We start from the raw sequence: 11328 nt of genomic DNA, 5'->3' as shown, positions 1-11328 counted from the left end.
AAATAAAATTAAGCCTCAGTGAACACTTCTTACAAGCCACCTGATTTGTATGGACAAAGTTTGCCAATATCCTTGACATCTGGTCAGAGCCTTTACCAATAATGTGTACAAAAATGTTTAAGTGTTCCTAGAACACTTAGCTCTGACTATACAAAGAAGAAAAAATGATGTCTAGTTAATTGCTTCTGGTTTGCTTGCTAGCCCAAATGAAACTTTATTGACATGTCACATACCTTTTAGATATTCAAGTCAGGTTACCCACCTCCCTCCACAATCCTAGGCCTTTCTCAGTGACACTTGTACATACCCCAACTCTCAGCAGAATGAGGTCCTGGAATGCAGCCCTTGCACTGTGGCCTGCCCACCCTGTTGAAGGCTCTTCTCATCCCGTCCTCCTCACAGGCTGACATTGGTGCCTGGGGACTTCAGTCTGTGCAGTGATCAGACAATCACTGTGGGGATAGGGCCTGTGCCTGGCTGCCTGACATTTCTGCAGGTTGGTGGTGGGGCTGAACATTCACTAAATCATACTTGAGAACTGGAAACCTACTACTAAAAAAAACATGGAGGCTGGGCATGGTGTCTCGGGTCTGTAATCCCAGCACTTTAGGAGACCGGATCACTTGAGGTCAAGAGTTTGAGACCAGCCTGGCTAATATGGTAAAACCTCGTCTCTACTAAAAACACCAAAATTAGCTGGGCATGGTGGCATGTTCCTGTAGTCCTAATCCCAGCTACTCAGGAGGCTGAGGCATGAGAATCACTTGAACCCGGGAGGAGGAGGTTGCAGTGAGCCGAGATTGCACCACTGCACTCCAGCCTGGGCAACAGAGCGAGACTCTGTCTCAAACAAACAACAAAAAAGCCTACACTGATAAGAGAAAAAAATCTCAACCTTCCGATTAGAGTTTAAGATAAAGCTCCAGATGCCAAAAGGTATTTTTTGATAAGCTATTTCTAAAATAACACATTTTTAATAACTAAAGTCAGTAGAGGCATCTCAGAAATATTTCAGAACATGTTACATAACTCAAGTATTGAAAGATCAGAACTTTTTGTTGTCTCCATCTCAGTAAGGTTAATGCTTGAAAACTGATAGAGTATAATTCTCACTTATGGTATTCTATAACACTATAGGTCTTTTGTTTTCATATATTTTTTTTTTTTAAATGTGGACTGAGACAGATGTTTCTGAGGAAATGAATTCATTGAAATGTAAAGTCTGACTCTCGTGTTAAAAAAGAAAAAAAGGCTCAAAGTAAATTATAGCAGTGGGAAGAAGGAAGAAATAAATAATCGCCAAAACTGATCATACATTTTGGTCCATTAGACTTACTTTGCTGACAACTTAAAAAATGCACATATAATTGCTTACTGGGAAGAAGAGTAGGAGTAGGTTATATGTAATCTGAAGTGCTTTTAACAAGGATGAAATAAGAGACTCATCTGCCATTCCCTGTTCTTTTTTAAAGATGAGCAATGGGATTTGTCTCTGTCTTCTCTTGGATTGTGCATTACAATAGACTCATATTTGTCCCACAAAGAAAGCAATTTAGTGGTGTTTCTGTAGGTTTCTTTTCCAGTTGGATAGAGAAAAACCTAGAGATCTTTGGATATCAAGTCCTTCAGAGAAATTATTTCTACTGTCACCACTCAGAAGAGTATGCTCATAAACTGAGAGGAGAAAAACTATTGTTTTTCTAAACTATGTTCTTCAAAACGCTAAAGGTCTACCAGATAGCAACTGTGGACTTGAAAAAACAGCATCTGCATTCAAATTATTGGGACATTTATTGTTACAATTGGAGTTTACTTGTTTGGATTTAAATGTTAACATAATCTGATATGATTTCCAATTTGCCAGTGAAAAATATGTTCTTTAAGACATATTTATTCAGTATCTCCTGTGCTACGCTATGGAGAATAGTTTTTTTGTTTGATTTTTGAGACGGAGTTTTGCTCTGTCACCCAGGCTAGAATGCAGTGGTGTGGTCTCAGCTCACTGGAACCTCTGCCTCCTGGGTTCAAGCGATTCTCCTGCCTTAGTCTCCTGAGTAGCTGGGATTACAGGTGCCCACCACCACGCCTGGCTAATTTTTGTATTTTTAGTAGAGTTGGGGTTTCACCAGCTTGGTCAGGCTGGTTTTGAACTCCTGACCTCATGATCCACCCGCCTCAGCCTCCCAAAGTGCTGGGATTACAGGTATGAGCCACTGTGCCTGGCCAAGAATAGTTTTTAAAAGGGTAGTTATTCCTGTTATCAAAGAGCTTACAAGTCAAGAGGGGGATGAAGGGAGAAGATGGTTTTTGCTGCTAATACTTAGTGCTTTCTCTGTGGCAGGCATCATTCAAAGGGCTTTCTATGCCTGAACACTTAATCTTCAAAACCCTTATGAAATAGGTCATATTTTTATCACCATTTTACAGATGAAGAAACTGAGGCACAGAAAGTTTGAAAACTCTCCCAAGGTCAGATACTTATTAAGTGGTAAAGTCAAGCCACAAACTCAGGCAAGTTAACCACCATGCCAAATTATACCTCAAATTGGGCAGAACACATACACATACATCATTAATGATAATACAAAACAGCTAACAATCACTAATGATAAAATGGTAGATCATCCTGAGTTGGAATAGTTAAGGAAGATTTTTGTGATAAGAAATCAAAACTAGATCCAGACAATGTCATCTGTATCACCTTGTTGAAGATGTCCATTAGCACTTGAGAGTTCTGGGAAGCAGACAGGAGCAAAACCTATGCATTTAATCCATTGTTTCTCAAAATTCTTTGACTATGAAGCCATTTTTTTCCCCAGAGAACACTTAACAAATATCTTTGAGCAAAACCTATGTATTTAATTCATCGTTTCTCATAATTCTTTGGCTACGAATCCGTTTTTTTTTTTTTTTTTTTCAGGGAACACTTAACAAACATCTTTGGGCATATACATTTTTATGCAACTTGGAAAATGTTAGTTTAGAATTGAGTTTTAAATTTAAAATTAAATAATTAAATTTTTGAGACAAAGTCTTGTCACCCAGGCTGGAGTGCAGTGGCACAATCATAGATTACCGCAGCCTTGTACTCCTGGTCTCAAGCGATTCTCCCACCTCAGCCTCCCAAGTAGCTGGGACCACCGCTGTGCTCCAGTATGCCTGGCTAATTTTCTAAAATGTTTAGTAGAGATGGGGTCTTCTATGTTGCCCAGGGCCATCTATTTGCAGAGACTTCCCAGGAGTCTTCAGCCTCTACTGTCAGTGGCCAGAAAGGATCTGATGAAGAGGTGACAAGGGAAAGGGCTACCAGGAACCTTGATGGATAGGAATTGTAGGATTTGAGTGGACTTCATGAAAACTTGACAGGTTATCAAGTTTTACTTATTTAACTAATGCTTCTGTCTAGCCAGGGTTGTATTCTTGTCCACTCCAGGAAAGTCTTAGATTAACCAGATGGACTAGTTCTCCCTGGCTGAGCTGCGGAATATTTACTTTAAAACTGTAAGAAATAGTCCCTTATTTGTCCTTGGTCTTATCAGTGTATCCTTAGCACCTCTGGGTCACTGTCTTTTTTCTTTAATCACATTTTAAAATAGTGTTTTTTTTTTTTGTCCATAATACAAGGATTATTTTTATGACCGACCTGGCCACCCGTAGATATAGTCACTCTGTCTCTCTTAATGCAACTTGTTTCCATTTGCACAAAAATTGGCACAATCTACAGAAAGTGAAAGATGCATCCTAACTTCCACTTCGTAGATATTTTTTCCTTAAGTGATGTAGGAATTTACATTTTTTGAGTACTCCCTTTTTGCTAGAAATTATGCTATATATTTTATGTATGTTATTTAATTTCACCTTCATGACCACCCAGGAGGTTGATGTTGCTATCATTTTATACATGACGAGATGGAGGCTCAGAGAGATTAAATAAATTGCCTAGGGTTAGGTAGTTAATGATAATGAGGGATTTAAATTCTGGTCTGACTCCAAAGCCCACATTTTTTTTTTTTGATTACTTTTTACTTTTCGTAGAGACAGGGGTCTTGCTGTGTTGCTCATGCTGGTCTTGAACTCTTGGCCTCAAGTGATTCTCCCACCTTGGCCTGCCAAAGTGCTAAGATACAGGGGTAAGCCACTGTACCCAGTCCAAAGCCTACACTTTATGTATTATTTTTAAAATTTTTTTGTAGAGATGGGGTCTATGTTGCCCAGGCAGTTCTCAGATTCCTGGACTCAAGCAATCTTCTTGCCTCAGCCTCCCAAAGTGCTAGAATTACAGATGTGAGGCACCGTGCCCTGACAATGCTTTTAAAACCCTACTGCATTGCTTCCTTAGAAGGAAAGAAAATACTAAAGATTATGTCAGCACTTTTAATATGAGAATTTGAATTTCAGGCAATGGAATCAATGATGCATCATTGCTTAGATGACTAAGACAAGTCAATCTTAACGTTTTCAAACCATTATCAGCTATAATTTTTTTTTGTAATAATCTCTCTGGCTTAATTAGAAGTTTAACTTCCTAATGTGAAACCACCAACTTTTTACCGTATTTTCTCCACTGTAAACTCTCCCCATTCTTATTCATGCAAGAACGGCTATTTGGCAAGTTGTTTATAATTTAAGGGAGAATCTGTATCTATTGAGCATCTACCATGTACCAGAGAGAATTTTTGGTGCCTTTTTGTATGCAAACTCTTTTAATTGCTACAACAATACTATAAAAAATATTGACTTGAAATAATTTTTTTTTTTTTTTTTTTTTGGAGACAGTCTTGCTCTGTCGCCCAGGCAGAGTGGTGCAAACTTGGCTCACTGCAACCTCCGCCTCCCAGATTCAAGTGATTCTCCTGCCTCAGCCTCCTACGTAGCTGGGATTACAGGAGCCCACCACCACGCCTGGCTAATTTTGTATTTTTAGTAGAGATGGGGTTTCACCATTTTGGCCAGGGTGGTCTCGAACTCCTGACCCCATGATCCACCCCCACCTCACCTTGGCCTCCCAAAGTGCTGGGATTACAGGCATGAGCCACCACACCCAGCTGTCTTGAAATAATTTTATAGCAGTTTTAGTTAACTTCTCTCTAGTCAGAGGATAAGTTAGTGACAGAACTAGGATTGGGATCCATTTCTGTGTTGGAAGTGTATCTGCTTTCTGTTGTGTTGTATGCCAGGAGGGAGCTTTAGCTGCATTTGAGCAATCATAGGTGTTTCACAAATTCTCTAAGAAGTGTTCACCGGTAACACCAGTCTCTGGCACAAGTCTGAATGCTCCTGGAGGGACTGGGTCTTTTTAAATCCCAATATCTAGCACAACATCTGGCACATAGTAGCTCCTCAATCAGTATTTCTTTAATTGAAATCTAACTGCTCATGTAGGCTTGGCCTATTTGACAGTGTTTCAGCTAGGTTCCCGTGTACATTTGAAAACCATGCCTGACCTTTACATGAAATACTAGTGGGGCATCTCTTTTGATATTAGCTTTGCGATATAGAACATCCACAAATGAAAAAGTAGCTTTGCATTCAAACATGGGAGTCATTAAGGAATCAGAGGGATTCTGAACACAAATCTTAATAAAATGAATATGGGAGAATACATAAAGATACAAGAAAACGTTGGAAACATTGGCAGTGTTCTTTTTCTTCTCTATTTCCAGATGGATTTAGAATACCAGATTTAGAATAGAACAGTTCTGCCTGAACTGTTCTATTGTTCTTCATGGCCTGTAATCCTGAAATGTGAGACTATATTTCTCACAAATAATTCTTGCACTGAGTTGGCTATGTTTTTGCAACTTAAAACATTGTACCTCATTCTCATTCATATATGAGTTTGACAAATATGAGTCAGAAAAATACCAGGACTCTGGGGAAATGTAAAGCTGAATGGTGGCCCTGTTTCCCTAACTTGGCACTAACGAGCAAGTGATACTTTCATGGACATGGGCGTTTCTGTAGCCCCCAAAGTGGAATGAGTCACGTGGACCATGTTTGCATCTGTGTTCTTTCCTTGAATGTTTCCTCTCCTGAGCAGTGGGATCCTTTTATGGAATCCAACTCGTTGACTGGTAACGTGTTACCTGGTGAGAATTAGGATATTTTCATCTTGTGATATTTTAAAGAAATTATCTTTATTTTTAATTGTTCATCTAGACATGCCAATGGCTACTTAGGCCACATTTTGAGCAAAACTCACAAGGTGGTTTTTTTTTTTTTTTTTCAAATCTCACATGTGTATACAAAATGACACAGTTTAAAGGATTTGTTTAAAAGAACAAAGCATGAGAAATACAGTCAGATACAAGGTCATAACCAAACCTAAATAAGTAGGCAGATCTGATTCAACACGAGAAAAGATTACAAAACAAGTCCTAGTTTAGTAGGAAGCACTATCTGAAGACAAAGTTGCAGGACACGCTGCAAGTCCCTTTGTGGGGAGCCATAAGCAGGAAGAAAAAGCCTGGTTTTTACTTAGCCTAGCAGGGAGTTATGGGTAGGTCAGGGTTTCATAAATAACATCCTGTTATCATCACTGTTATTAAAAGGAAGAGCAGGTTTTTCCTATCAGTCCTGGCAGTGATATGTATTCTCTCTGTCTTAATTTAATCTTAACTTTACCATCAGCTTACTACACACAGTCCTTTGATTCCTTTCTTCTCAAGCAATGAAAGAATTAGACTTGGCGAGTCAACTATTGTTGGTCCATGAACAAGGAGAACAAGATTGCAAAGAAAAAAATCTACGGATGATCCAATAGCTGTGGGTTTGTTTTTTTTTTTTTTTTTTTTTTTTTTTTTTTTGAGACGGATTCTAGCTCTGTCGCCAGGCTGGAGTGCAGTGGCGCGATCTCAGCTCACTACAACCTCCACCTCCCAGATTCAAGCGATTCTCCTGCCTCAGCTTCCTGAGTAGCTGGGATTGCAGTCACGTACTGCCATGCCCAGCTAATTTTTATATTTTTAGTAGTGATGGGGTTTCACCATGTTGGCCAGAATGGTCTCGATCTCCTGACCTTGTGATCTGCCCACCTTGGCCTCCCAAAGTGCTGGGATTACCGGTGTGAGCCACCATGCCCGACCACTGTGTTTTAACTAGTAATTGGACTCCTATTGAAATATTGCAAGAGAGCCAATAATAGGCAAGAAAAAAAAAGGCATTTTCACATTCTTTTTCTTTTTACCAACAAATGAGGAACTCAAGAACTCTCCAGTTGAATGAGGGAGGCAGCTGCATCAAGTTTATGCCTCATTTTACTTCAGATTTTTATTTTTATTTTATTTTATTTTTTTTTGTTTTTTTTTGAGACAGAGTCTCGCTCTGTCGCCCGGGCTGGAGTGCAGTGGCACAATCTCGGCTCACTGCAAGCTCCGCCTCCTGGGTACTTCAGATTTTTATTGTACTAGTGGCTACATCATGGGCTTACCCATTGGATATTTGGTAGTTTTTTCTCTGTGAGCTCTTCTTCAAGACCTAATTGTAATATAAACACTTTTGCCCTATCAACTCGCAACTACTAAGAACACCTCCAATCTCATTTATTTAAGTTATTATATAATTATAATTTAAACAAAGCCATTTTTTAGTCCCAAGGTAGAAACCCCATTAGCTAAAACAGTATCTTCTTTCCTACCTTTACTTTTCTTGTCCCCAGCAATTGCCTTCCTCGATTTGACCTCATATACATTAAAAATAGACTGTTCAAAAGCCCTATCTGTACCATCAAACCAAAGTAAGATAGGTTTGGAAATAGGAATACATCTGACATACTCTCTTCTGGGGCCTCACCAAGCTGAGAACTGCAGAATACTAAAGTGATAAAGAAAAATATATCAGTTCACAGTTTTACAGAAAAAAAAATACAAAGCTAGTGTTAACTTTCCACAACCTCCCTTCTTATCCACATCAATAATTTCAACTTACCATCCACCTATTTCATAAGATCTTCACACTTTCTTTAGCACCATCTGATAATCTCTCCTACTTCAATGAAAATACAACGAACTTTCCAAAATTTCCCCTGAACCTTAATTCTGCAAGCCTTAGTCTCTCTATAGGAACTTATTATAGGCCAATCAGTATTTCCTTTGTATGTTAGGAGAAAAATCTCCAAAACAGTTGCACTTAGAATGACAGCTAGCACTCATTTCCTATCAGCATGAGGATCAGGTTGATAGTGGCAGAAACAGTCATTCTCCCACTACCACATTGTTTAAGGTAAAAAGAAAGGGGCATCAACAATTTTCATCTAACATTAGTTACGCTGAAACTTCTAAAGAAAAGGTTCAATGCACAGCGTTTAGCAGCCTAGAGAAGAATGCTGTAACAAACTGATTTTACGGCCAGGTGTCTGCAGAAAAAATGGCAACGAAATTCCAAGGTGACACTCCAAGCTAGAGACATAATTAACTACAATGACCTGCCAGGAAGGTAAAGTCTGTTATAAAACTGAAATATTTTCTTTACTTAAATAATATGAACTTCAACTAAACATTGGGTAGTTGTTCACATGAGATTAAGGAAAAAGAAAAATCCAGTTACTATTGACACTAAAGAAATGCACACCAACCAAACACCAAAAGTACTTTGGTACTGTAGCCATAATAGACAAATGTGTGGCATGGGAGCAGGGAATTCCCTGATGGTTAGATGACAGGGTCATAGAAGGTTTTTGAGACCTGCTATGTCTCCTATGAGGCTGACGCACCACCATGTTCTGTAACAAGAGTCACATAAACACAAGCTTAGCAGCTGGCTTGTTAAAACATCGCTGTGTTGAAAAGTGACTGATTCAGGCTTGTTGAAGGGTCTCATTAATCTGAGGAAACGATGCTTGGTGCCATAGATTAAACACTATGGTCTCAAGCGGAATGCATGTGAAGTTTCCAAAATGTTTCCTCAAAGACTTTATTCAGTTTTGGTTTGTGACCTTAGCTGGAAAACATACAGATGAACATGGGAAGGCAGTTGAGAAAGACATCTATGAGGATTTAAGTCGGGCAGCTTTCAGAAGATGAAAGACGTTTAAAGTTAAGGCCTTTATCTGCAAACAATAGTATATTAATAAACTCTATACCATATTTACAAATGCATTCTCTTGTATTAAAACTAACAGTATTCTGTTCACAGTGCCATTGTTTATACAGGTAGCAATCCCATAATACTCATGTATTTTGGCATGGGAATCAGTAGCGTTTGGTATTTACAGAAAATGTACATGGGTGAATATAAACATGTCACGGAATCCATAAAAGACAGATTGGCTAATGGTGCAAAGGAATGAACTGTACAGCACCTTCCCTTCGGACTGGATAGGAAACGTGGTTTCTTAAACTGAGAAGATGCCAAGTCTCTGCCCCAAAGTGGCATAATAAAGTCAATAGCAAAACAATGAACCCCCTGTTCAAGTTTGGGTACATTGAATGATCTTAGTTCAAAGTTGCAGATCCATTGTCTAGTGCATAAAATATAAAAGTTAAAAAGATTTATTATTTTTATAATAATTATTATTAAAATAGAAGGTACTTTCTCTCACACTCTCATTTGTGCTCTTGCACTTAAGACCAATATCCTTGGCGTTGCAAATATGCTGGTGTTTCTGTCACGCAGATCAGCAGTCAGATGGCAAACGCTCAAACGCTCCGGACTTAGGAACTGCTGCCTGTTCCGGTGCGACCCGGGGCCACGGCGGACACGGCAGGAGCACCTCATTCTTCCTCCTAGTCTTCTCCTGGAGCAGGGAGAGCCTGCCGGTGGGATCAGCTCCCACGTTACTGAATGGAGTTGCTCATTTCGGCAGCGAATGCTGAGGTGACAAATGGCTTCTGTACATTTGCAAAAAGGAGGGGAGGCAGGTAAGTGGGAGGAAGGTGGCGTTCCAAAGAGCCCCAGGACGACACTCAGAAAGTGGCTGGGCTGCTGGGTGAGGGCCCCTCCACGCTGCTTCTGCCCTCTGGGGGCCCTGCCGGAGGAGAGCGTCCTCTCCGCGTCTAAGCTGGGCCGGCCCCTAGGGGCTGTCGCCTTCCTGCTCCTCGCTCTCAGTCCCTTGGCCTGCGTGGTCGTGGTCAGGCCCGCTGCCACTGCTGCCCCTGCTTCTGTGCTGCCTGGGCAACAGGCTCTTCCACTGGGCCTTGTTGTGTGCGAGGTGGCCCAGCATGTTCTCTGACAGGGTGCTGTTACCCGTGAAATGGGCCCATTCCCGGAAGAGCGGCTCCACGATGTAGCTCATGAAACCTAGAACAGGCAAGGCAAGGCTCAGCATCACAGGGTGGTGAACCCGCTCCTTTCTCCCTCCCAAGCATGACTGGGGAGCCACCATGCCCGGCTAATTTTTGTATCTTTAGTAGAGATGGGGTTTCCCCATGTTGGCCAGGCTGGTCTCGAACTCCTGACCTCAAGCGATCTGCCCGCCTGGGCCTCCCAAAGTGCTGGGATTACAGGCCTGAGCCACCGTGCCCGGCCTTACTTAGATTTTATTGTATTTCCTTGATGTGTACTTGTGGGGAGGAATGGCAAATGTTTTCAGCCTAATAAAAATACCCAGCTCTGGGGTCAGAAGGGCAAGCAAGATAATGGTGGCTACCCTCAGCCTAGGAGCATAAGATGTGTCACTTTGGTCTTGTCCCTGAATGGCTTTGTGCCTCAGTTTCCTCATTTGTAAAAAGACGCTAAAGAGAATACTAAACTCGTAGGGTTGTTATGACAATTAAATGACTTAATGTATGTACAATGCTTAGAAAACTCTTGGCACATAGTAAACTCCCAGTGAATACTGGCTATTACTTGCAGAAGGAGAAAGACATATAAGTAAAAAATGTAAAAAAAAAAAAAAAAAAAAAAGTATGTGCTGTCGCTAAAGATTAGGCAGGCGGAGAAGGGATGGAGAGGGCAAATGACACCAGAAAATGACACCTCACGAATTTACATCAGCTGCTTAATTCATACCCTTACCCTATGGGATCTCTTTTTCAAGATGATCATTTTACAGTTCTGTCTTGCTTTCAGTTATGTTAAATAACTAAGTTTAAATAAAGTTCACTCATTTTCAATACAGATTTTTACCTGTATGAAAGTCCCGCTTTAATGGCTAGATAAGATTGTTTGATATGAGACTTCTTTGTTTGCGTGTCTGTTCTCTTACATATTTAAGATTTGTTGCTTTCTTTTTTTTTTTTTTTTTTTTTTGAGACGGAGTCTCGCTCTGTCGCCCAGGCTGGAGTGCAGTGGCGCCCTCTCGGCTCACTGCAAGCTCCGCCTCCCGGGTTCACGCCATTCTCCTGCCTCAGCCTCTCCGAGTAGCTGGGACTACAGGCGCCCGCCACTACG

At 40.6% G+C, this 11328-nt stretch overlaps 1 protein-coding gene across 2 annotated transcripts in view; it reads right to left on the bottom strand.

Annotated features, from left to right (window-relative positions):
• Window positions 1–6104: 6104 nt before the first annotated feature.
• The window catches only part of PDE7B (phosphodiesterase 7B), a 351624-nt gene continuing 346400 nt past the window's right edge, over window positions 6105–11328 (bottom strand). For both annotated transcript variants that reach the window (XM_055264864.2, XM_055264865.2), the window contains one exon: window positions 6105–10236. In XM_055264864.2, the coding sequence (XP_055120839.1) occupies window positions 10010–10236 (227 nt within the window). In that variant the 3' untranslated portion in view covers window positions 6105–10009. The remainder of the gene's footprint in view (window positions 10237–11328) is intronic.

Source organism: Symphalangus syndactylus, chromosome 2 (assembly GCF_028878055.3).
Source record: "Symphalangus syndactylus isolate Jambi chromosome 2, NHGRI_mSymSyn1-v2.1_pri, whole genome shotgun sequence".
Classification (NCBI taxonomy): domain Eukaryota; kingdom Metazoa; phylum Chordata; class Mammalia; order Primates; family Hylobatidae; genus Symphalangus; species Symphalangus syndactylus.
This window is presented reverse-complemented; position numbering and strand designations above follow the sequence as displayed.